We start from the raw sequence: 27,958 nt of genomic DNA, 5'->3' as shown, positions 1-27,958 counted from the left end.
AAGTAAACATTTAGGCCTACCATAGCAATTATTCTAAGGGACACAGGTGATATTTAATAACTTCCAGCTTACTAACTTACCTGAATTGAAAGGACGCCTAACTCACTATCACCCAAATCTTTGAGTCTATCAGCAAATTTATTAGCAAGACGTTTCAGTTCCATGTTATTATTTATAGTAAGTGAAGAAGTGGTATCTTCATTTTCGACTACTAGGTCTTGTCTGAACTCAGAATTGAGGTTCAATGCACCACTAATATAGCAACGAATGTAAATAAATCCAATCAAAAGATATAAGTTGCTCTGTTTAGATATCTTCATTTTTATGGAATGATAGGTATCAGCCAAGATTACAATCACGTGTATGCATACGCTACATACGAGATAACATTATAAACACAATCACAAGTCATCTATAGCATTCTGTTGTCTTTATTTAAACGTCTCGCACCTCGTTGCTTCCTCACTCTCACATTTCTCTTGTGTGTTTACAACAATACAACTATACAGTACTAAGTAACTTCTTTTTTCCGAACCAAACCCCCAAAGACTTCGGAAGGGAATCGGAATAGAACCGTCTCACTGTGACACAAAAAACAATATTGCTAAACCGCCAAACTGGAAATGAGTACAAAACAAAGAAAGTATCACCAATGTCCAACGTCTCCCGCTCAAAAACCTATTTTTATAGGTCCATGTTTTTGAATTTTTTCCCCAGACCCAAGTTGGCTTGAGCGGAATTGGAGTTGACAAATTTTATGCACCTTTTGAAGTGGATTAGGGCATCTCAGCTCAATTGCAGGTTTGGAGTGAATTGAAAAAAGGAAAACGAACAGATCTATTAACTACCTGGCAGCTAAGACAAATGGTGTAAAGACTGCCATCTAAATTATCCGGTTCACAACACGTCAAAACATTGATGATATAATAAAATACTTAAAATATTTCGGCCTCGTTATGAAAATAGTGTAAAGCTAAAGGGGCATATTTAAGCTTGCATGAGAGTTTGCACTCATTGAGACGCATGCATATTAGTAACGATCAGTAATTATTGGTGTAATGCAACTAATTATGTGCTTTAAAACTTCTATTATCCACTTGGATGGACCGATGCAGTGGTGTACACCTGTAAGAGGGTGTTCGCTACTGTGCACACACTGAAACGAATACAAGGACTTCTACCATTTCACATTAAACTTCTGTTGATCAAGTCACTTGTGTTTCCTTACTTTAACTACTGCAACTCTGTAATCAATGACATGGCTGTAGCCCTTAGCACTAAACTGCATCCTAAAGAGCACAAAATTACTGCATTCGCTTTCTGTTTGATTTACGTCGAAGGGATCATTTTACACCATATTTTATTCAATCATCAACTCTAAAATTAGCTGATTCAAGATCGATTCGAATTTTGTCATTGTTGTACTCTATTATTAATACGGATTCACCAAAATATTTATCTGAAAACTTTCATTTTTTGGCGGGGAGTGGCGCAAGAGAAACTCGGTCTGGTATATTAAGTCTCAGAATTCCAATACACAGAACCAAAACCTATAACCGATCCTTCATCGTTACCGCCTGTAGATTATGGAACTCCTTACCAGATTCTGTCAAACAAATTGAGAGCCGAAAACAGTTTGTGGCGGAGCTAAGACGAAAAAACCTGGACCGGATGATCGTGGCGGGCGGCGGGGCTACTCTTTGAATCGTGACAGTGTGAATGGAAGGGTGAATGGAATACCGTAAGTGTAAGTTATAGTTAATAAGCCTTAATTTGCATTATTAAGATTAACTTTTTAAGAGGTTAAATGTAAGAAAGGACCATGTGGTCCTAATTTCGCCTCAATAAAGAAGTGTTTCTTTCTTTCTTATTAACTATGGTTATACGTATATTTTTCAATCAAGGTATTTACTTTAAGTTTAAATATTACGAAGAGTAAAATAAAAAGCAAAAGAATTGTTTTGCCTAGTTTATTTTATTAGGGGTTTGTATTCTATACGAAGGAATTCTCCAAAATAGTATTTACATTTTGATTGCATTCTATAAGGCTGTACTATTTGTTCAAATTAATTTTTTTATGGCTCATTCTTGCAGAGGAAGAGGCCACTTACATTGTCATCTTGGATGACATCTGGCATCTGTAGACGCAACTAACGAACATAACGAATTATATATAAGACACCGCATAATCTGTATTGTCTTTTAATGACGGCTCAATACAAAAAATATTGTAAAGTTTTAAATAAAGGCATAACTTTACCGAAAAGATTAGCAAATAAAAGTAATTAATTTCTCTATCTCAGGTGAAACTGTCATATCAAGGACCATGTGGGAGGCTGCAGTTTACAGAAAAAACTGGCAAGTTATTGAAACAGAGGATCTGGCAAAATATTGTTAGAAGCAGAGATACAACTTATTTTAGCCTTAAAAGGAAAGAGTTTCATATGAGTTCAACAGTTTTTCATTGAAATTGTTAGATTTATAATATCTAATGTTTTATAATTTTGTAAAAATTAAAAGAACACAAGCAAATTTTCCTTTTTCTATTCGCAACTAATGCAGGCCAAAAGAGGAAAACTATACATGTTTAAAAGTCAGGGTTACTAGGTTGAGTTTATATTCTTACGTCTGTAGTAAAGGTCTCTGTGGATTTGATTGATAAACCGATGATAACAACAATAATCAAAAGGGTTTAGGTCTGGTTTTCCCACACATTTTAAAACACTGCATTCATTTGGGCGGCTGAAATGCAAAGTGGTCTAAGTCATACAAACCTGTTTCTGAGATAATTGATGTTTTAGATTTTTTGCAATAATATTGTAATGACTGACTTTAGTTAAACAATTATTTTTTAGTTACTTTTGTACAATAATCTTTTATTTTTTAAAGCATATAACTTTTTTTAGCGTGTTTTTCCTTAACGCTATAGCCAAAAAACTGACTTAGACCACTTTACCTTAAGTAAGTTTTAATACCAATTTTAATTAATTAGATGGGTAAAAGTGGTCTAAGTCAGGACTTAGACCACTTTACCGTAAAACGTGATTTAGATCACTTTGGCTTACGTTAGTTGATACTTTTAGCTATCTGGGAAAATGAAAAATAAAAAAACTGGTAATAATAAAAAGTAGCTTACTTTATTACATTTCAACTTGTATAAAAAGACATGATAGGCCTACATCAGATAAATGTTTTTTTTAATCAATGTTTTCGTCTTGCTCTGGTTCAGCCACCTCTTCCAGAAGTCCAATGTCCTCAACATCATCACCTGTGATCAAGTTATGGTAGAACTCATGATGAACGGGTGGAATATAGTCCAAAAGGTCTAACATATCCCTTTTCTTCTCTTTAGTCACAGGACGGGGAGCATTGTACAAGTGACTTTGTTCAATCAACCCAACAGGTATTTGGTCATTGTTTCGATTTTTGAAGTGAAAACTTCTTTAGGCGCGTTGAGCGTTTTGGTAGAGGGTAAAATCCTCGGTTCGCGTCACCGACATGCTAATGATACTAACCTGCATGAAAAAGTCAGTCTCGCTGTGTTTTTTAACCGTAGACTTGGCCGCGGACTACTAACCTGCATGAAAAAGTCAGTCTCGCTGTGTTAAAACTGTCCCGGCGGAGTATGAAAACAGACTGCGAAAATCAGTGACCTTTACGGCTTCCTCTCGCGATTTAAAAGTGAAGCCAATGTCGTACAATTCTGTAAGATGCGTCAAATTAAAGATCTTAATATTGGCAATCTATTGGTTACATTTTTAAATACTAAAAAAATTTCGAAATAATTTTGATTATTGTTTACATTTTACATAGCGTTTACAATGACAAGAAAAAAGTAGTAAGCGAGGATTTTTTTTTATTTTTTGGTCAGACAAAATTTGACAGCGAGAAAGTTGTGTGAAAATAGATGAATATTTTTTTTGTAATTTATCATTTTTTTATTGGAAGTTTAGTTTAGCCTGTAGTAGCGTATGAAGTGATGAGTGAACGTTTCTGCCGGAACTGTAGTTGGCGCATTGGCTCACTGATACCGTATTAACTCAATAAATTAGTTTATTGTGCAATAAAATTACCTTTACGAAAGAACCAAGTTAATTTAACTAATTTATTAGTTTTAAACAATATGTGTGGGTTTAATTGTTATTGCAATTATATACTTTATCCGTAGCAATAACTGTATTATTTACAACGGTGTTCAACTCACTATTGTTCACTCGGTGTTTACTCACTTATAAATGAATAATGAAAACAACATTTTTAATATTTGTACGAATATTTGTATTTAAAATTTAGCATTATTCATTTTAATTATGTTTTTAATATTTAACCTCTTCATCATGAAATGAGTATTATTACGGTATAAGATTTATCTTACTAGCGTGGTAAAATAGATTTCTAGTTATTTGATAATATTTTTTCGTGGATTTTAAAATTGGAAAATTAAAAACGCGTCACATTTACAATTACAGATGTACTGCTACTATAACGTATTGTTAATTACTCTCAACTTAATAGTTCCGTTTTCACTTCTATCGGCAGTCCCACGACTGCTACTGTTTTTTTTCTTTGTCTTTTGTTTCGACCAAGCGAGAGACACTGATTCAAACTGTACATCTTTCTGTAGAGTTTCCTTGTAGAAAAGGACAAAAGGTTCTTCTCTGATAAATCTGATCCACTGGGTTTTCAGCCAGTTGAATTTTCCTTTATCAACGTTCACTGACCGTTTAGTTACAGCATCAACTAACTCCGTGGTGGAATAGAAGTCCTCTCTGTCCATTTTTGTTAAGTGAAACGGATTCTTACTTCGGCATTTCAGGATGGCCTCATTCCACTCATTTGGGGAATAAATTACCTGTAGCTTTTTCTGCGCATAGGACTCGATTGAAGCAAAGTCCGTGTCATTTGGTAAAAATGAATGGCCACTTACCATGTATTTCAAATCAATTACATCGATAGACGTTTCCATCTGTGTCAACTTTTGCATAGCAAGAGCAAAGTTCCAATTTCTGTTTTGTCCAGTACATGTATCGCTGTACATAACAATATGTTTGCAATCTTTAGCCCTTGATAGCAAGTGCTTGGTTACGCAGGAACTAATCTCTTGGGAACCACGGGAAGCTTGGGTTTCGTCCCATGTGTACATAAACCCTAACCCATTTTTTAGTTCGTGACACCCTAAATTGTACAAATACATGTTTCGCTTATAATAAGCTATACCAGTAGTAAGACTAGGAAATGGTAAAGATTTTTCTAGGTCAAATGTGAACGCATAATAGTTTGGATCATCTTTTGATTGCTTTGCGTCTTCGTCCTTTGCTGACCTAGCAGCTTCTGCTTTTCTTAAATGCAGTTCATGCATTGCTTTCAAATGTTGTTTTTCCTGCTCATTTTGTAATACGTTCAATTTATTTTTAAACACATCGCATTTTCCGCAAGTATCTTTTAGAGGGGAATGAAAATGTAAGTTGAACTCAGTGTTAAATGTGCGACGATACACCGCCTCACTGACAGGATCGCCTTTCCCATTACAGTATTCTAAATACGACTTGTACATAGCAGTGATGGTCAAGTGTGATGGTAAATACTTTCTGTTAGGGTTTTGAGTCCTAGTATAATGCGATTGGTACGCAGGAAAAGAGAATATATGTTCCCTAACAACATTCATACGATCAACAGCAATTTTGTTGGCTGGAACATGACAGCCACGTTCGTCCAATCCAGGTGCTTTTCCATCTTTTAGCTTCTTCAAGGATCGCGTCAATCGACCGTGGCTGATCTGAAAGGTGTCAACAAAATACTGTCTACAAACATTGATGTTGTTGCCATCCACATTATGAATGTAAAAATGGTTGGACGAGCTCTTGTTTGAGCGGGAACCATCCCTTGGCCGACGACATTTTGGGATTTCTTGCTTAACCAAGCCACACAAATAGGCATTTTGCAATTTGAAAGATCCCAACTTCCAAAAAACTGAAAAAGAATGTTTCCTTGTTTCTTCATCAATGTTATTGTCACATTTCTTTTTGCACAAGCACGGAGTATTTCTAAATAATTTTGCTACAACTGTTTTACCTTTCTCTGTTTTATAGGACGAACCAGAATTCCTTTGCTTCTTTCTAATTTGTCGCTTGCTTTCTCTTCTTTGACGTTTTCGTGTCCTTTTGGGTGGCTCTTCTTGAACAGCAACTGGAATCATTTCATCATATCCTTCGCCATCACCATCACCAGCAGAATTTTCAGGGTTTCCAGAGTGCCGAGAGTCATCTGTAACAAAAAACACATATTCGTTTATACAGATTGAACTATAGCTGTACGCTCTAAAAAAAGTACCTAGTAATGTGTAGATCTAGGCCCAGCCCGGTACAAGTTTTGAGGTTACGTTCATAATTATTTATTTTCTTACCTGAACTAAATTCATCAGAAGGTTGGAAGTCATCTGATCCTGAGTACTGAAGAACGCTAGGCTCACTAGGTGTATCATCGTCTTCCATCACCGTGAACTTTATAAACACAACAATAATTGGCAAAAGAAAGCAACTGTTTCAAGCCTCAGCTGGTATGACAAGTGAATGAACAAATCGATTTCAGGCAAACTGGTCTAAGTCTGACAGACCACTCTGCCGGCCGAATATACAGCTGACATCAGTCAGGCACAGTAAGCTTCTGCGCTCTAGCGGATTTTTAGGCGAACTACGACTTGGGTCTCTTTGCCATAAAATGAAATCAGCTGCTGGCAATCCAAATATGACCATAACTCAAAATGACAAAAAAAGTGACTTAGACCACTTTGCCTTTCAGCCGCCCATTTATACTAAAAGAATATGTCTCGTAGTATGTTGCCTATTGGGTTCTCTTCGCTGATATCGAAGGACTATTTTCCGGTAACCAATCAGCTGAGTTCAATATGTATCTATCCCGACTTATCACAAAATGTTGAAAGTGTAATAAAATCTCTAAAAAATAATACAGCTCCAGAAATTGATGGGATTAGTTCTTTTTTATTAAAACAGGTTTCTTGTAATATATAACAACAAACCAGTACAGTTAACAGTTGTTGTAGTTCTAACTTATTTAATTAATTTAAGTTTTCAGACTGGGGTTTTTCCTGACTATATCTTTGCTTTCATGTTTTTCTAAAGGATACGAAAAGATTATGAAGCAAAGATTGAAACATTTTTTTAGCATGAATCAATTTGGTTTCTGGGAAGGGATGAATACTGAAAGTGCTGTGTCAAATTTTATAACTGATATCTATAATGGAATCAATGAAAACAAACGTGTCAGTGGGTTGTTTTTAGATATAAGAAAGGCTTTCAACACTGTTGATCATGGTATTCTTTTAGACAAACTATATAAAAGTGAAATAAGGGGTGTTAGTCTTAAATGGTTTAGGAGTTATTTACTAGAAAGAAAACAGTGTGTTAAAATAAATTCGTACATCAGTGAAATTGGTATAATAAAGCAAGGGGTTCCTCAGGGCTCTGTGCTGGGAGCAACCATTTTCATAATTTATATAAATGATCTATGTAATGCCAGATTTCAAGGGAAAGTTACATCATTTGCCGATGACACTGCCCTTTGTTATGTTGGTAGAAGTTGGGATTTGGTTCAATCATCAATGTAAAACTATCTTAAGGCGATTCAATGGTGGTTTACCAATAATAATATGCTGTTAAGTGCAGAGAAAACCAAGTACATAAATTTTAAACTGAAGAAGAAAATTATTTGTGATAATAATCTTTAATATAAGTGTGCTAACTGTCTTATTTATCAGGGAGTTTATGGGACGGGTAAATGTGCTATTGTAGAAAGAGCGGAATACATTAAATATTTAAGAATTCATCTTGACGAAAGAATAAACTGGAAAATTCATAATAATAAATTAAAAAACAATTTAAACAATATTTTGAGATACTTTTATTTTTTATGAGAAATGTGTAATGAGACATTGTTACGATTGTTATATTTTGTTTTGGTCTAAAGTAGATTAGAATATGGAATAGCTTTTTGGGGAGGGACATATTTTTCAAACATTAAGCCATTATACATTCTGCAAAAACATTTCATAAGATTAATATCCTTTAAAAATAGAACTGAGTTTTCATGTCCTCTTTTTGAACATTTAAAAATACTTCCATTACAGTATATGTTTGTCTACTGTGTAATGAAACTGTTCTATAATAAGAATGGTAGCATGACTCGTGATAATAATGCATACAAGCATAGACCTAGGAATACAAATGCATTTTTTGTCCTAAAACCTTGTACAACCTTTTTTACAAAATCCTTTATTTTTGTTGCACCTAGGATTTATAATAAATTAACAGATTGTATTAAAACTTCTAAAAATGTAAATATATTCATAAAAAGACTAAAAGTTGGTTATTTAGTATGAAAGAGACTGAAACATTGCTAGAGATTCCTGGATGAAGTAAATTAAAGTTGTAGTAGCAAAAATTGCAGCAAGGCATTGTTAATTAATTGTTTGATTTCTTATATTTCAATATTGGTAGTAGCTGTATAATTAATATTATTTTATTGTTATATGTATATATGTATGTATTTGTGTATGTATGTACATATAGATATGTGTGTGAATGTATATTTTACAAGGAGTTATTTTATTTTACATTATATGGCACAATTTAAGCATATTAAATAGATGCGTGTTTGGTTTTGATTGTTTTTGAGCGAGAAGTTGAATTTTGTGTTTTCTGTAATTCTGAAGCTGAACTGTTCTAAACCATTTGTGAAAATACATTCATGGAACCTCTAAACAACCTTAGCCTTGGAGGCCCTATTATTTCCTCAAACACATTAATACCATATTTTTATTTTGTTTTAAAACTATAAATTAAACTGGCATTTAATTTAATGTAGTTTATTTTTAAGTAGGACTTATGTAGCCTAAATAAAACCTGGCAACAAGGCATTTGAGTTTTAGTTTAATTTTCTTCTATGTAAAAATGAGTCACTTGTAAATGTTTATTGTATTTTGAGGAAATAAATATATTCTATTCTATTCTATTTGGCTCCAAATAAATTTAAAAAATGATTTCTCACATGACTTTAGAGCATACTTTAAAGGTAAGGTTTAAGGTTTTATACCTTATCTGAATGTCAGTTTAGACTTCAAACGATCAAAATCTTCAAAAATATCAAAGTCTTGAACTATTCATGCAATTTAGATTTGATACTACAGTTGAATTAGTGATACAGTCACATTACTTAGGGGATCACGTTACATCTTTGATGTATGATCCCTCATAGGCATTCACTTAAGTCACCTATGATTAGCTGAGCGTTATCGAAGCCATATAACTTCATATTGAAATGTTTTCATGTAACTTCACTTGAACAAAGACAACAACTTCTAAGGATAGTGCATATCCCTCTATAGCATTTTGTTTAGTGTAATTAAAACTCGTCACTTAGGAGGCTGGTAAGATTTGCTATTCGGTCTATCTGTTCTCGAGACATGAAATAAGGCATGATGTATACTCGTTCAAACTTAATTGAGCCTGATTAGTGACACGCGTATTGGCGCACTCCTGCCTTGTTTACTTTTGCGTATAGTTAAAAGTTACCGCTGTATGGAATAAGCAGACTAAAAACTTTGCTCGTTAACCTCATATTACTTTCCTGGCAGGTAAATTAAGCTCTGATTATTTTGATTTAAAGTTTTTAAGTACAGTTGTTAATTTTTAGATAATACTTAATTTTTGGATAGCTAAACAGACTCACAAAAACGTCTAAAGTCCAAAAAAGTATAATTAGAATTATGTGGCAGTTACAATTAATGAATCATACAAACGAATAAAAAAAAGCATTAAATTGTAACACTGCCTTGCATGTGCATTTAAGAACTGCTGTCATTTTACAGGTTATATAAGTTTTATTCTCAATAATTAAGTCACTAACAACTACAGGCTAAGATATTTCAACCTAGACTACCCATTTTACTATATAGTACTTTGAGTGTCGTATACCTAGATTGTATAGCTTGACCTTGGCAACGTTATTTCAATGACAAATAAATGGAATTTTATTGGCTATACAGTACACATAGTTTCTATACATCGGTTACTATACCTCAACAATTAAAGGTAAACCAAAAACCTACGTTTTTCTTATACATTAGGAATCACATCTAATACAATAGCATCACTACTCTATGACGACTCACTGTCGGACTGTCAGTTTAAGTTGAAGCTGCTATTGAACGAATGGATAGGTGCTTGTTTGGTTAATTTGTGCCTGTAAATAAAATTCTGTAAACAATATCAGATAATACAAATTTAGTTAAAAATGTGATTCAATTGTAATACAACTATGGATAACTCTAATGGTAAGCTTTACATTCACATTGATATAATTTAAGTGCACCATGACAAGTAATTTGGGTTTCATCAAAGTTCTCTACACATTTCTTGGAAATTTGAGAAGTTGTTATAAAGTATATTAAATCAATATATTTAGAAAAGATTTCTGTACATCTAACATTGGATTTAAGATTCTAGTTTTAAATAGTTATGTTAAATAGGGGAGGCCCAATTTGTTGTTTTATGCCCATTACTGTTTTGTTAATTAGTTTTCTAGGACCTAGTATTTTTCAAGAAATGCCCATAAGTATAGGAAAGCCAATTTGGATATTTTATTAGACATTTAAACCTGGTGACATAATGTGTGAATGATATGTTACATATAGGTCATGTATATTAAGGCATCTTTACTATTATAATTAAGTCTTTTTGACTTATATGCCTAGTCAATATAACTCTGGTACACTTATTAGCCTTTGTATTCTCCCAAACATCTGAGGGGTTATCACCCAAAAATGCCTAGGATTGAAACAGTGCATGATATAATCAAAGAAAGTGGACTAATCAGGATTACTAACCTTGCCAAAGTTAAATTGCATGTTTTGTTGGAACGCTTTGATTGCCAACACCTTGTTTAAATTGAATCTAAAAGGTGTGTAAGAAGTGCCAATGTTTGATTGCAATGGTCTTCTGCTAGTAAGGAGATCAACTCTTAATACTAAAAATTTTAGCTTTTTACATCAGTTTGTTTAACCCTTTGAGTGCCAAGCACTTTGGAGGGAGTAGTGCTGACTGTGCCAAGCATTTATGACAGGTCACCTATTTTCGTGCCAATCACTCTTTTGCTGTAAGTGTAGTGTACCACGAAATAATTAATAACTTTTTAAAACAAACATAATAACAGGATGATTTTGTTTTATTATGTAGTCTTGGGGGGGGGGGGGGGATATAGGCAATAATTTGTAATAGTTATTCAAATTATAAAATTTGTTGAAGTTTAAAAAAAATAATAAAAAAAACAATTACAATCTTTTTTACAATTTGTTGTAGAAAAGTTGTAACTTTTTGATCTTAATACATTTGTATGCAAGTTCTTATTATTTGTCCCCAATGTAACTAGGAACTGGTGTAACTTACCAAATTATAAAAGCCTATCTGTAATACAGAGTTTTGAATTTTCGTATATATTAGTGCAAAACGTTGAAAATCTGCACTTGCATAAAAGCTGTCTCATATTTAGCAAATAGCTTTTACTTGCTGTAACAGATCAAATGAAGATAGACAACTATGTTTATTTGATTTATTTGGTATAAAATAAGACTAAGTACAGTGCCATATGTTAACATTTAGTAACATAATAATAAATATTCAAAAAGCTGTTCTCATCGATCTTCTGCACTTCTTATAAATAGCGAGGGCCAATCTTATCAGCTCTTGGCACTCAAAAGCTTAATAAGGAATAGTCCATTACTTAACTCTCTGACACATAACAGAGTATAATGCAAAGAATAACTTGGTGTCAAAAGTACTGTTACATCGTCCATGCATTGATTGAGCTGTTTGAGCTGTTGTTGTTGTCAGCTGTTTTGAGTTAAATTTCTTGTAAATATTTTTTTTCAGGTTGTTTGTTATCAGCGTTCATCAAATGGGCTTCTCCTTATTATTATTATAGATGACTCAAGACCGTTGTTGAATAATAACGTAATAAGGAGTGTTGTTGCTGAGGAGAATCTTGACGATATTGAATTTTTAAACAATAATAATAATCATGTATTGCATTATGATAGCTGTATTGCAATGTCATATTTTTCTCTTAAATTAACCGTAGTCTAACCATTCATACTTATACATGACTTCAGACTCAGAATGGGCTATTTTTAGCACCAAAGCCAATGAGATATCCCAGCGACTTTCCATGAAGGGTAAAGTCAGCAAATAAAGCGTCCTAAATGCATACCTGCATGACTCTCTAAATTTTAATTTGCAAATACTTGAAAGTGCCTTCTTTTGGAGTTTAAATTCTCACAATGTATATTTAGCATCTCTGTCCCAGACTCCTAAGCCATATGAAATGTGAGAATATATCAAGCCAAAGTAGGCCACTTTTAGGACATCTAGGTAACAATACTTTGCTAGGTTATGCAAGACATAAATATTTGAAGCAACTCTAGCAAAACATCAACATGATCACTCCATGTTTTGGATTCCCAAAAGCTTTGTGGAGTGTCTCTGTTCTAATAGGTCATTCACAAACACTGAATGTTGCATTTGTTGTTCATCTTGACGTAAACGAATTTTATGAACATGGATTTTGAATAGTTTTGACTTAAGAAAAGTGATGGATGGACAAATTTAGTTCAACAAATTATTTTATTTCCAATTCTTGGATTGATTTAGCTTCAATGCAGAGAGTTGTGTTGTGTGTGCATCAGTCTATTTAATCACTACTCGTCTCTTTAACTCAGGTATGACAAAAGCCATCCATGAGATAGACCATGAACACCACACAATTCTAACTGGAGCTACAATTTCTCATTGATGCACATAGTCAAGTCTTATAGAATTCAAGAAAAATACTAAATACTTGTTCCCACCTCTCTATTGACAATGGTATCCAAGAAGTTTGTTACTGTATCAACCGTTGACATTCTTTCTGAAACCAAATTTGTGTTTGCTAAGAATGGCATAGTCATCAAGGAAATTTAAGTCTTACAAGGTAGATTTTAAAATAATTTTTTCGTCTCAAGGAAGAATTGCAATCAGGTGATAAATTGCTAGCTAAGCAAGGAAAAGGTCCTGTGTCACCTCTACAGGGTCTTCAATCAACTTACTCTGATTATTGATTTTTATTTGACTTTTTTTGCTGAAGAAGGTTTTATATTTACGGAACTGTTTAAGATTTTTCAAGTAGTTTTTGAAAAATTTGTACAGATCTTCAGCCTTTTATCTATATCATAGCCTTAATTAGCCTCAGTAGGCCTTAGCAGTGCTTATAATTTTTCTATATATTGTCATATAATTGCTATACAAATGATTGAATCATAGAATTTGAGTTTTCCTCTTGAGACAAGGATTCCACATGTACTTCAGGCATTGTTTTTATCTTTTGCATTTGCTTTACTTTTTTTAAAAGACAAGAAATGTCGAATTAGAACCTCAAACAATTGAAATAATGCCTGAAACAGCTCAAAAAAGCCCAAAATTCACTCCTCGTCATTATATATCTTGAATATTTTGGGGGTGAATAACTCTTCTTAATTCGGAAGTAGTGGATTCTTTTATAAGCACACACACTACAACCTTGAACTGCTACGCAAAGTGGTCAGAGACAGCAATGTTCAGTACTAGTTTTTTTTCATAATTTACCAAAAAATAAACAATAGTAATACAGTAATTTTACTAAGTCTTTGCAAAACTCAAAAAACTAGTCTTGTACTTTACAATACATTTAGTGATAAAGTAGCTGGCCCTTGAAATTGAATATAAAACATATTTCACATAAGCTCTTAACAAAGCTAGATTTATAATATTAGAAGATTTCCATACATAGAATTAACCTGAATAAAATAAATCCACCTATAATATAATATAAATCCAAATATAACCAATATTTGCATGTATTAAAAATTATTTTATATGATTAATTTTTTAAATGAAAGAGTTTTAAAGTGTGAAAGTGTTTAGAATAAATTTTCTAGTTTGATATAAGCTTTAGCATGACATGTAAAGAAAAAGTGCTTAAGTACATCTCTGAGCTCTGTATTCTTTTTGTTACATAAGTAGATTATAAAACTTGTAACATTAAACTGCAAGTCATGGAATTTTTTATTTGTAGATTTAGCGAATATTCAGGCACATCTAACACAACTTTTTATATTTGGCTCCAGCAAATATAAAGGTATCAAAAATCTAGAAAATATAGTATTAAAAAAACAAAGTATAATCTGTAGTTCACTTTGAATTGTATTAAAAAAATTGATCAATTTTGCAGCATATTCAGTCAACTCCTGATTATCTGGGGTTGTTTGGGGAAAATAATAATGATAACCCAACTTTTGATTGTAAAATTTATGCAAGTGTGGCTCACATTACATGATGTTAAAACTAAACAATTAGGATAAAGTAATAAATAAAGCTATTCTGTCCAAAAACATTCTTAGTCTCTTAAATATAAAATTTAATTTATACTTTCCAAATTAATTTGGAAGTAACTTAAAAAATGTAATTTGTAACTATTATGGTCATCAAAGAATGTTTTATTATGAAGAGTAAACAGTTATAAAAGTAGTAAAGAGAAAAATTTATGATTTTAAGAAAAGTTAACAATAGACCTAGTTTTCTAATATTAACAACAGTAATAATATTACTATAAGCACAGCAAAAACAATGAACCAAATACTGAAATTAAAACTTTAAGCAAATAACAACTATATGAAATATAGTGATAACAATAACATGAATACTAAAATTAATAGTATAAACATAATGATCATGCCCAAGTCAACGGGCATCTAAGTTTAACATTAAATTGTGAGAAGATCCTTTAACAACTTATAAAACGCAAGTGGTGTGTGTGAGAAAATGAGTAATGTCTTGTACGTGCAAGTTGTGACAATATTATTGTTGTTGGCTTGTGAGTTTCTTTTTAAGTGCAGCATAACTAACATTTATAGAAGATGTCAAGTGTATTAGTAGAGAGTTTCTGTGATACCACATCTTAACTAATGGACTGTTTCATGTATATAATTGCTTGAGATAGAGGGTATAGTAGAGACTTTATGTGATCAGGTGCCACAAGAAATCATAAAATAGATCTTTTCAAGGAGTTCATGACAGTCCATCTCGATATTGAGAAGGCGATGAAAGAAGATGTCCAGATTAAACCAACCACACCTGAAAGAAGAAAAGTGTAGAAATAAGGTTACATCGTTCAGAAGAACTGTGGTAAAGTAAAAATATAAGCTGGCTCACAGATCACAGAAACCCTCTTTGTAACCTCACCAATTCTTTCTACCTGTAAGTCGGATGAGACAACCAGACTACAAAGACGTACGTACCCAAAGTGGGGTCTGATCAGTCGGCAGATAAATACAAGACAAATATTGCTACACTGAAAATAGTCTGTACTTAAAGATCTCAGAATGACACCAAGGTCTCTAACTTCACAGACCCTTTGATAATATTGATAATATTTGATAATATTGAGTGAGTGGTTGAAGGTAATATGTGACTTGGTGCAGTGGAATGATATTTAGGTACATTTGCCCAGATAAAGCTGCTTGTTATCTTTAGTATATTTACTTCAATCCATGTTATCACACATTTATATCAACAATACCTTCCCGATAACTTTGGATCATCCACGAAAATTAAACATCTAAAGTTCAATTTTTCTGTTTTCAATTACTTGGACATTGAATAGAAAATAGCCTAAAATAGATCCTTGAAAAATTGTATGGGTATGGATAAACTCTTTGAAATAACCTGAATTATTCCTAACTTCAAGGATTCTATACTTTAGTTGACTGAAGAACCATTTGCGAAAGGATCCATTAAATCAATACTCCTTCAGCTTCAGTAGAAATGTCCACTACTAACTTGGTAAAATGTTAAAAAAAATCTAGTTGTGACAGTATCCAACTGATTGCATTCAGTAAAGACTACAATGATATCATATTGAAAGACAATTAGTTTAAAGCTGATATAGACTTTAGCTGATAGACTTGTACAATGTTTTTAATCCTAGACAATATAAACCTGTCAAAAATATTCACCAAGACTGGCAGCATAGCTATAGTTTGGTAATTTCAAATCTCATTTTGAGCCTGATTTTTATCAATGGGAATTGTAATGCTTTCCTTGATAGCATCAGAAAAGATTCTTAGAAAGTGATTTGTGGATAATGTAATGAAAGGGCGTTGAAGGTGAGAGCGACAAATTTGATAACAGATGGTGGAACGCTGTTTGGACTACATCATCTAGAAGTATTTAGTTGAAGGGTCATCTAACAGTCCTCAGGTTCCTGAAGTTCAGGAAATTCACAGACCCACATACTAAAAATATGTTTGCATTTTAGGTCCCAAGTACAGTATATCCATGCCATACAAACAGTTAAATTCACTTATGTATATTTTTTATAGGCCATATCTATGAGCTTTCATTTTTACTTTAGGGTTTGATTCAAAATAAATTTTCAAATGATAGATGTTTTATGAATGGTAGCAGGAGTGGATATAGTAGAGATCTTAACATATGTACAAGGAGTGAAAACCGAGAAACGAGTAGAAAAATATGGCAAATACTTCATATATATATATATATATATATTCTGAGTTGATATAAAGCTAAAAGACGTGGATAATGTGCAATCAACAACATACAAATTGATACTCAAATTCTTCTATAAAGCTTGGCCTGTTGGTGAAAATGAAAGAGGAGGCCCAATTGCCTCATCTTCGCAATAATTGCATCAAGTGCACAATTCTAACAGTTCCATGACTATAGAAACCAGAAGTTTTGTTCTACAATTTAATGTTTTATCTTCTTTAAATCAAGCTTTAATGATTTTAATTGATTTAAGAATATTACATTGGTGAATAGACTTTCAACATCAAATCGAAGCAGCCTGTCAGTTTCAGTCAGTTTCGATGTTTTCTAAAAAAGTAACTATAAACAATAAAAAACTTCTACATTTACACAGGAAATATGTACTTAACTAACGACAGTTTTAATTTCAAGGTAACATAATAAATGTTTAATATCAATTTATTTTACTCAAAGGTCTCAAGTACAGTATATCCATGCCATACAAACAGTTAAATTCACTTATATTTTTTATACACCATATCTATGAGCTTTAATTTTTACTTTAGGTTTTGATTCAAAATAAATTTTATTCTCTATGCACTCTATAAAACTATTAAATATTTTTGGGTCCAATTAATAAAACTGATGTGTGCTCTTTTTTTTTCTAATGTTTGGCTCTTCTAGTATTATTCTCTGTGAAGAATGAGTTACTCCTAGCAACTAAAAATCACCAAAATATCTTTGCACATACATAATTACACAATAAATGAAAATTTTATCAAAATTAGATATTTTGCTCAGCAAAAAAAATAACTTACTCTGTCCATTCGCCTTAACCCATACAATGTTTTAATTGCATTGCTTTAAGATAGAATAATAGTGTTTAAACAGAGTATGAAAAGTTCTGCCATAGTGTATTGTCATACTTCAAAGTATATACCAGCCATGAACAATAAAAGTTTTTTTAGTTGTTCAGTTTAATACAATTTTGCATGTAATATAGAGAGTAATTTATTTTGTTTAATTGTTTCTCTAAATACTTTATATGTAAATCTTATTTTAAATATTGGACTACTGTATATTGAGGCCAAAATATTTAACATGACCTGCAAACTCAATACATTGACATTTACACGCATAAATGTCTTTGACACTGTAAATAAAAAGAGTTTGCAATTTAATCTTATTTTTATGTTGATAAAAAATGCGATGCATTTATATTTAGAAACATTTTATTGTTAATATGTCATTCCAAAGTTTTTTGGAGATCTTTTTCCGATCTTAACTTTAGAATATTTTTATTGTATGCTGAACAGACCAATGCTGTGTCATCTGCATATGCATACACTGTAGTTCTAACGCCAAAAGATCATCGACAAATATCAAAAACACTAAAGGACCTAGCACCCCTCCTGTTCCATAATTTAATTGTACAGAATTCAATACATTACTTAAAACACTATTTATCTTGACAAATTGTTTTCTTTCTTTGGAAAAATATATTATCCATAACAGCAGTATCACCGATGCTACACTTCATGAACTTATGTACTAATATATTAATATTTAAAACATCACATGCCTTACAAACGTCAAGATATAAAGCAACAGTATATATAGATTATTTGTCAACAGACTCAGCTTTAAAGCTTACTTGTCTCTCTGTGCCCATATCCGTACCTCTTCCCAGCAAAAACCCATACTGATTGCTTGAAAATAAGCCTCTCTAAGTTAGATACAATAGTAGCTCTTTCTTTAACAATGTCTCAAAAATTTATCTATGGTGCTAATTGAATATCGGGCGATTCGAAGATACGTCGTCGCTGCACTAGATATAACTTTGCACCTGAGCTAACAGGCACAGCACAAACAATTTTTAAAATGTCTGAGAATATATCTCCTGCTGTAGTGATGTACTAAAGATATAATTTATATATAGTATGAATAATGTTATATTTTTCTTTATTATAATCATATTTATCCCATCTAAACCACAGCTTTATAAATTTTTCATATTGTGTATATTTCATTGTAACTTGTACTAAATTTACATAATAAAATGTCATTCTGTGTCAAATCCTTATAGAAAACGTCACTGCCAAATCCATTCAACTCTTGAACTATATTTGTAAGATAAATTATAAAAATTATTGGCTACATTAAACTTATTTCCCTCCAATATCTGGAGAAGAGTGTTATTAACTCTTAACTTCTTGAATGTCTCTTTCTTGGCTTTTGAAACTTTTTTATAACATGCCAATACTTATAGTGTCCTCACAACAACAATCTATCAAAGATGAGTAATAATCCAGCTTTGCTTTCATTATCTGTTTTGAAACTAAATTCAATAAGTTTGTACACTCTAGGGTTAGAATTATTCAGCTTTATTGAGAAACAGAAGGCTGTAGGAGTATGAAAGATCAGAGTCCACATAGAAAATTACTCCACTGGCAGCAACATGTCGAAGTCTGTAAGCTGGTATCTGTCTTCTTCACCGGACTTAATCAGAACCTCAAAATAATAAGTGCATATCTGATGTTTGAGGAATTTAAATATACAACAATTTCATCAAAATGTTTCCTTATACTTGTTATGTTTACACAAATATTTTAATGTCTTGCAAACTATTGTTTTTTATACTTGTAAATATTGATTATTGAAGATACTGATATTGCCTCATTTATTGTGGATATTATTAATAGATAATTTTTCAATGTCTTGTCCTTGTCTGCACACCTTTTGACTTTCTTACTAAAATCTTAGCCTCTGACAGCCATACATATATTTAACCTAGATATTTGAATTTTTTGGTGTGGAAAAGAATATTTGTATGATATGGTCTAAAGTGTTCACTCACAAATACTTTAGTTTTTACTATACAAAGTTGGTTGACTTAATATCTGTATCTTTAGCTTTCATTACCACTGAATTACGTTTCTGTCTATTTGTGAACTTAACATTATAGGTTTAGGTCCTTTATTTTGTTTGGTAGGTACACAATGTACAGGTCTAATGTCTGTCTGGAAGTTATTAGCCCTATCAATCACAGTTTACACATGTTAAACATCTGCCATTTGCTCATTAGCTACTTTAGGAATATTGTCCATTTGGAGGTACCTATTTCTACCATATTGCTCCATTTTCAATACTTTTAACTTTAGTATATCAATTTAATTTTTCAAGTACATATTTCCTGACATTATTATATCTTGTTGTGTGTGTGTGTTTTTTTTTTAGTCTTGGATTCCATTATTTTCTTCTCAATATTGTCAACCTGAGAAAAATAAAATATTCAGATTTTTCAATTCTTAAATTTGCTTACCAATAACTTTAAAAAGTAGCAAATTTTGTTTAGATCGTATCCTCAATTTTTGATGAAAACCCTTTTTGTAGTTCATTAATTATATCTCAAAGAAGACTAATATCCTTATTAGTTTGTGACTTACTTGATATACAATCCTTGCATTTCCATACATCTCTTCTTTGTGATCCATAATTTCTCCATTTATTTTCTTCAACCTCTGCATATTCAAAGTGATATTTAAACAAGCAATAAGAACACTGAATCAGGTTGTTACAGGCAAATCAATCGGACATTGTGATAAGTGGGAGAGCAGTATCGACAAATCCTGGAGGAAATCACTTCTTGATGTGCGAAATAAAAGAGGAGCGGATGCGGGAACTGATCACCACCTGATAATAGGAGTCACACAGCTTAAGATATCATCGACTGCGGTAAAACTCCAATGTGCTCAGAGGAAGTGGGACTTGGTCAAATTGAACGATGAATCAAAGAAAGTGCAGTTTAGCATGCAGTTGAAAAAATAGATTCCCAGGCTCTAAGGGTGGACGACATTGACGATGAAGCTCTTCACGAGAGAGAAAATCCCTCAGAAAAAATAGAGAAAAAATGGAAGAATTTCAAGGAAATCTTTCAAGACACAGTAGAAGAAGTTTTGGGCTATGGGAATAAGAATAGGCCGGACTGGATCTCCGAGGAAACATGGGAGGCAATACAGAATAGGAAACAAGCAAAACATATACTCAATCAATGCAGAACTCGAGATCAAAAAAGAAGCTGCATCAAGAGAATATAGCAGAGCAAATAGAAATGTTAAGAGACTTTTTAGAAGAGATAAAAGGAAGTATATAAATTATCTAGCGGATAAAGCACAGGAGGCAGCTGACAGGGGAGATAGTAAGACGCTCTATGTGATAACTAAAAGACTCTCGAGAAGGAAAGCCTTTTGCGGACAGTAAACCTATTAAAAGTAAAACAGGAGATTTGTTGGTGACGGAAGAGGCGCAGTTAAAACGGTGGAGACAACATTTCCAGGAAGTCCTAAACCGCACTGTAAACCAAAATGATGAAGAAGATAGAGAGCAAGATGCAAATGGTGCAAATGTTGCAATGGTAATGAACGAACAGGTTGGAATAGAAGTGAATGCACCAGGGGAAAGGGAAATTGCTGAAGCTATCAGAAAGCTGAAAAATTGTAAAGCCCCAGGAGAGGATAATATCCCAGGAGAGTTTTTAAAGCTGAATGCAGATGAAGCAGCACTTTTTATCCACCCCCTAATAACTGATATCTGGGAGAATGAATATGTGCCAAAAGATTGGAATACTGGTCTTTTGGTGAAAATACCAAAGAAGGGGAATCTAGCAGATTGTGACAAACTGGAGAGGAATAACTCTCACATCGGTCCCGAGCAAGATACTTTGTAGAATAATTCTAAATAGAATAAGAGAGTCTGTAGAGACAACAAGCTAAGAAAAGAGCAAAGTGGTTTTTAGGGCAGGAAAATCTTGTGCAGACCAGATTCAACACACTGAGAGTTATTGTAGAACAATTTACAGAGTATCAAGCAACACTATACCTTTTCAATTTCATAGATTTTGAAAAAGCATTCGATAGTGTGGATAGAAGAAGAATATGGGAGGCAATGCAGACGTTTGGTATTCCCCAGAAATAATAAATCTAGTTAGGGCATTGTATAGTGGTCATTCCTGCAAAAATAGTGGCATCATGGTAAAGTTTCTGAACCATTTTCATGTACTTTCAGGAGTTAAACAAGGATGTATTTTGTCTCCTATTCTCTTTCTTATGGTTCTTGACGTTGTTTTTGAGAAGGGCGCTTAACAGACCGAGAGGTATACAGTGGAGGTTGGCAGAGAGATTGGAAGATCTTGATTTTGCAGATGACCTATGTTTCCTTTTCCCATACCTTTGGTGATATGCAGAGCAAGTTAAATGACCTCAGATTGGAAGCAGCTAGAGATGGACTCAGAATTAATGTTAAGAAGACAAAAGAAATCCGAGTCAATAGTCAAAACCAGGAAAATCTCAAGATCGGGGATGAAAGTATTGAGAGAGGTTCCTAATTTCTGTTTATTTGGGAAGCATGATAAGTGAAAATGGTGGGGCAGACGAGGACATAGCCAGCAGAATACGCAAGGCAAAGCAAGCCTTCTCACAATTGTGGCCCTATTTGGAGATCGGCAATGATAAGAAAAAGCACTAAGTTACGGATTTTTAATAGTAATGTGAAGTCGGTTCTCCTATACGCCCTGTGAAACATGGAAGGTAACTAAACGGCTCACAATGAAGATTCAGGTGTTTGTAAAATCGCTGCCTACGTAATATTCACAGGATATGGTGGCCAGATACTGTGACAAACGAGGAACTATGGCGTAGGAGTGGGCAAGAACCAATCGAATTGACAATCCGACGCAGAAAATGGGGCTGGATAGGTCATACAATGAGACGAGACCATAACAACTTAGCTAGACATAGTTTTGATTGGAACCCTCAAGGCCATAGAAAAAGGGGCCGCCCAAGGATGACCTGGAGACGGACAGCAGAAAAAGAGTTGAGAACTGTAAGAAAAACCTGGCAAAACGTGAAGCAGATGGCTGAGAACAGAGAGGAATGGCGTGGCGTGACTTTGTGGCAGCCCTATGTTCCACTAAGGAATAAAGGAAATAAAGAAAAAAAAAGGGAGAGCAGTAGTAAACCTGTCTTCAATCTACCACTACTGCTGGTATTTGTGTATATTTGAGCGTGGACCTGTTAATTGGTTCTTCTGTTTCAAGAAATAATGAACTTCTACACAGAACTAATTGTTAGTTATGATGATCTACTGAAAATTGGAATATAATTAGCCGATCTACTGAAAATTGGAATATAATTAGCCATTGTTATTCAGAATTCATCTGTGGAGTTAAAAATCCCCCATTATTAAAAAGTTTGATTGTGAACATAACAGGAATGTGATGGATATTTGCCATCATGTGTAATAGAATGGCACATAACTGGAAAAAACTCAGACCCACAAAACCTCATTTAGCTTCCTTATATTCACAATATGTATGTACTTAATAGATTTAGAAGGAGGATGACTGGAGGCTGTCAAGTGGTGCTAAGTGTAAATACATGTTAACCTTAGGCTCTTTGTGAGACTCTTGAAATGTAGGAGTAGAGGCCAATTTTTATCCTTAACTACGTCCAACACTGTTCTACCAATCCAGATTTCATTTTCATCATCAGGCTGAAGTATTCAGTATGCAAATTAGATAACTACCTAATACTTCATCAAGCTATATACATACTATAAACATTTTATTCAAATTACACAAATAAACTTAAAAACACTATTATATTAGTATGTAATAGAATGCAAATAATCAGTAGATTTCTACTCATTATAGATAGTATCATGACATTTTAATGCTCATAATTTTGTTACATTAGTTAGTAGAAGAGAAATAAGTAATTGGTTCAGTATTTCCATAACTTTTTCAACATTTATTTTTCATTGTTGAGTTGACCATTTGCTTTAAAAGTTGCTAAATTGAACATGGCTTCATGAGTAAATTAATATTTGAAAAGAAGGAATTTCTTACTCCTTTGCCAACATAGAAATAAAGTAAACAATTTTGAAATACAATTCACTGAAGGCTTCTTTTAAGATACTAAACAGAATTCTGTCAATGTGTATAAATAAAAAGATAAGCATATATAAATTAATGAATTCAAAGTAACTAGATAGATGAAGAAAATATCCTTAATTGTTTCAATAATACCAGTTTTTCATCTGAATCTCAGTATTCCAGAGGAGAGCTTACCTCTTTGGCTTATTGTGTTAGCACTATCATTTTACCACCAATATTTGTTAAAATAAATTATCTGCACAAGAAAAAATAGTTTATACATACACAATTTAATTTTAACCTAGTTAAAATGTGTTTTCCTTGTTATCAGTATATAGCAGCACATTGCAATTTAAGAATTTAAGAACTAAATGTATGTTTGTACTAAAATGTTTTACAGTTTGTAAAGTGTAAGTATATAGTGCTATGTTTTTGTTAGTAGAGTAAAAAGGCCTTTGATAAAGTCATGTTACAGGTATAGCTTAATACTTTTCCTAACGATAGTTACATTTTTTACTTTGATGTCTGTTGATAAATATGGTTGTATTTGACAGGTAACATGAAGGAAAGTGTGGACGTGTCTAATGAGTTGTCAGTCTGTGCTGGTTGTCTAAATCAACTGGATGATGATGAATTCATCCAAGCCTTGAACCAAGAGTGGCATACTGAGTGCTTCAGGTCAGTGTTAAAATATAATTTTAAATTTTATACATAAGTAATTAAATATTTCTACCCATTCATTGCGTAAAGATCTATGTAGCAATATATTTTGGGGAGATACAAGAGTGAATAATTTAATATTTTTATTTGCTTACTTTGAATTTTTGTTTAAATATTTATATGCACATTAAAAACTAATTCTGCCACATGCAGTTAATTTAAGTTAGTAACTTTTAGGTCATAAGTAACTGTATTCAACCCTTCAACATAATATTCACCCCGTTACTACATACTCAAATATTAACCTTTAACTATTGTAGATGCCATTACACAACACATGTCACTATTCAAAGCCCATAGTATGGTTGAAACGGATGGCCATGTGCCCCTAGTTCAGGCTAATGTATGCACACATTTTATCTTTATTGTTATTCAACAGTAATTGGAGATATTAAACTGAAAAAAATTGTTTTTCTCTCGTAATTAAATATTATCAATAAATCAATTATAGCAAGCCTTCAATTGTTGCTTTGTACACAGAGTGATGTAATACAACGGGTCTGTTCTGAAAACACAATATATATAACAAATTAAGCAAAGCTTATAAATATAAAATTAGTGACTATGTAATATGTTACAATTAAAAACATTGATTACATAAAAATATGTGATCCCCATTCTTCGGGAGTTTTGTATTCTGCAAGATTGGTATGGTAAGGTTGGCATCTCATTATCGGTCAGCTTCATTTGGTTGGTTCCCTTCATTTTCACCCATTATTTTAACCCAACTAAACTTATTGTTTAGGAAAAACTGTGTAAAAAGAAATTTTTAAAATCAAATAAACTTCAAACTTGTATGCAGAATGAAATAATGATTTATGAACTTACTTCATAACGCCTAACAAAGGGACAAAAGATTTCTAACTCTTAATCAAATATAAAGCTGTAGAGAGGGGTTTACAGATTTTTAGCAACAAAGCAAGAGTAAAACATTAAATGCATTTTCATAGATAGAAGAAAGATAGGAGATATTTTATTTTATTTTAATTTTTTTTATTTTGTGTCAACCAATGCTAAAGACCTTTCTTGTACCTAGGCCATAATACAAGGTCTATTCAAAAAATATTTCGATTTATCATATCTCCACTGATAAGCATTGCAGGACAATAAAATTTGGCAAAGTTGAACTTTGTAATCTACCTTACTTATTAACAAGGTTTGGTGAATCAATATTGGTTAACGTGAAAAGTATCAGTTTGTCTCCACATGTATTGAGGTCTTCATCACATTTTGATTTGTCAGAAGAATTCAATCACAGTATCAATATGCAATTTTGTCTAGCAGTTAATTATATTTATAAAAATTTTTACTTGCTTTTAGTGATGGCTGTATGAGTCATGCAAGCCTTTGAGTTGTTTTAACATTTTAAAGAAAGTTGTTAAAGTGTCGAAAGTGGAGAGTGGTGTAGAAGGCTCACGACGACTCAAAGTGATGAAAACATTGAACAAGTGCATCATTGTTGCAGTAGTTAGTGATGGGAGACAAATGATTAACTGTAGAAGAAATCAGTGAGGATTTAGGAGTTGGTGATAGTTCAATTCACAGATTTGAGCTGATTTGATTTGTAATGTGTTTCTTCAAAGTTTATGTCAATACTGCTTTCACCTCAGCAATAAAAAGTTCACATCTTGGCTGCTCAAAATCTCATAGTGCTCTGGAAATGATTTATTTTTATCCCCCAAGTCAAATGTTAGGTGAAAGGATGCTGAATTCAAGATGGGGAGATACAACAAAATGCAACACAGCAAGTTTTAAGGTTCAAAAAAATTAAACTTCAAAACCTGCTTTGAGCAGTGAAAACAGCACTGGGTGAAGTGTGTGGCTGCGGGAAGGGACTTCTTCGAAAGATAATAGGTCTTAAAGCTATCCTGACATCTTGGAGGGAATGTTATTGTTTTATCCTACATCATTGAGAGCCTGTTTATAGGAGCACACCATATCAGACCTAATGAAGGGATAATTTTATGGTCTGTTTGCTGCTTGAATTGACACAAAATGACAGTGTCCCTTTTTCTACAATTTCTTAAAACTATGCACAACTATGGCTGTCAACTCTGCCTGAAAAATTCAGTGATTCTCCCAAAGATTCAGGATGTTTAGTCTGTGGCTCAAACATGCCTGCTCCAGTTCCCTCTTCGACCTATCTGTAATCACCTAAAGGCATTCTCCTTAAGAGCATTAAATGCATTTTCTGTCCATCCCCTCTTGGTCCTCAATCTCACATGGTAGGTTTTCTCAAATACATTCTGTTTATGGTGTTTCTATGCAATTGTTTTAAGATGTGGTCATCTTATAGGAATTGAGTCTCATCAACTATATTCCTCCCAATTGATTCTGATTTTGCCATTCTGACTAGCCATGTTCCCCTAACAGCCCCTTTTACCATTAGTGGCACAAATAAAATATCCAGCAGGACCTTCATGATTGCTGTTACGAAGAATCTCACTCCTCCTGTAATTTCTACACATGTATTTACACTTTTTCAAGTGCCTTCCTACTGTTGCTGTATCTTAGTTTGCTAGTTCAGGAAATAGCTTCATAAATCTCATGTCTCACTATTATATTATAAATCCATCTTAACCCCGTAAGTGCCTAGTTTTAAACATTGCTGTAATAGTCTACTGCCATGTTTGTTTGTCCATGCAAAATAATTATCTATGTTGTTTGGAGGCATTTCACAATGAATACAGAAATATGTACGTATTACATATTAGAAATATGTGATATAAAGTGGATACATGTTTAAGTATGGTGAAGTAAAATATGATGGTTAAAAAGGGGGTGAAATCGCCATGGGCCACTGGAAAAAAAATCCTTACCTAAGTTTAATTTGATGTATTACGATAAATTCAAAATTTTATAAGCAGTAAACATACATTATATAGAAAGAACAAAATGTACTCCTTTTATTAGTATTTAAGTAAGTGGTAGTCAGAAAATCAAGGTGCCGTGAACAGAGCTACTTCACAGCCAGTGTACATGTAGCATGTTTGTTGCCTATCTCGATCAACTTCAGCAATATCTTCATTTACCAAACTGCCATCAGAATCTCCTGTTTCGTCAGATCTTGGTTGATATACTTGGGTTCACATCCAGATCATTATCCTCGAAAAAGTTTCATCAATACTGCTGAATGCTTAACTCAAAACTACGCATCCAGACAAATCTCAAATTGATAATACATCCTTATCATTATTACAACTAGTTCCTGCTATACCGACTGAATCACTCTCAAAATAAAGTTTTTTTTTTAAATGGTTTTTTAGTGGGTATTCTACGTAAGTAGGAGACCCACACTACAGGCTGGCCACCTGTGTGCGCAAAAGCATTTTCCTGCCTCTCCCTAAAAAAAACTCAAAATAAAAAATAAAAAACCTGTGATGCAGCTTCAAAAATACACTTGAAAAATAGAAACAATAACGCTCTATTTCTTCAAATCTCCCATTAAAACTTCATCATGTAGTTTCCAAATAGTTTCCTAGTTTACCATCTTTGTACAGCATCCCTGCATCCCTACAGATCAACAAGGATTAGGTACCTTACTTAGTGATTCCTAAGACATGTGTTTCATAAGAGTTTCTTGTCAGTTACTGTTCTTGAGTGTTTTGCTTCTGTTTTCCACTCAAGGATTTCTCCATCTAGCTTGATCAGGTTTAAAAAAATTAGGTTTCCTCTTTCT

At 32.9% G+C, this 27,958-nt stretch overlaps 2 protein-coding genes across 3 annotated transcripts in view; one reads left to right on the top strand and one right to left on the bottom strand.

The window, feature by feature from the left end:
• LOC124369047 (VWFA and cache domain-containing protein 1) overlaps positions 1-540 on the bottom strand; it is a 66,137-nt gene extending 65,597 nt beyond the window's left edge. Inside the window, exon 1 of the mRNA XM_046826743.1 lies at positions 81-540. Coding sequence (XP_046682699.1) covers positions 81-320 — 240 coding nt within the window. The 5' untranslated portion in view covers positions 321-540. The remainder of the gene's footprint in view (positions 1-80) is intronic.
• Positions 541-10,212: 9,672 nt separating this feature from the next.
• LOC124369046 (LIM domain kinase 1) overlaps positions 10,213-27,958 on the top strand; it is a 98,129-nt gene continuing 80,383 nt past the window's right edge. For both annotated transcript variants that reach the window (XM_046826742.1, XM_046826741.1), the window contains exons 1-2: positions 10,213-10,348; positions 24,114-24,237. In XM_046826742.1, coding sequence (XP_046682698.1) covers positions 10,333-10,348; positions 24,114-24,237 — 140 coding nt within the window. In that variant the 5' untranslated portion in view covers positions 10,213-10,332. The remainder of the gene's footprint in view (positions 10,349-24,113; positions 24,238-27,958) is intronic.

Source organism: Homalodisca vitripennis, chromosome X, assembly GCF_021130785.1.
Source record: "Homalodisca vitripennis isolate AUS2020 chromosome X, UT_GWSS_2.1, whole genome shotgun sequence".
Classification (NCBI taxonomy): domain Eukaryota; kingdom Metazoa; phylum Arthropoda; class Insecta; order Hemiptera; family Cicadellidae; genus Homalodisca; species Homalodisca vitripennis.
The sequence above is the reverse complement of the archived record's forward strand: the minus strand, read 5'-3'. Positions and strand labels throughout refer to the sequence as shown.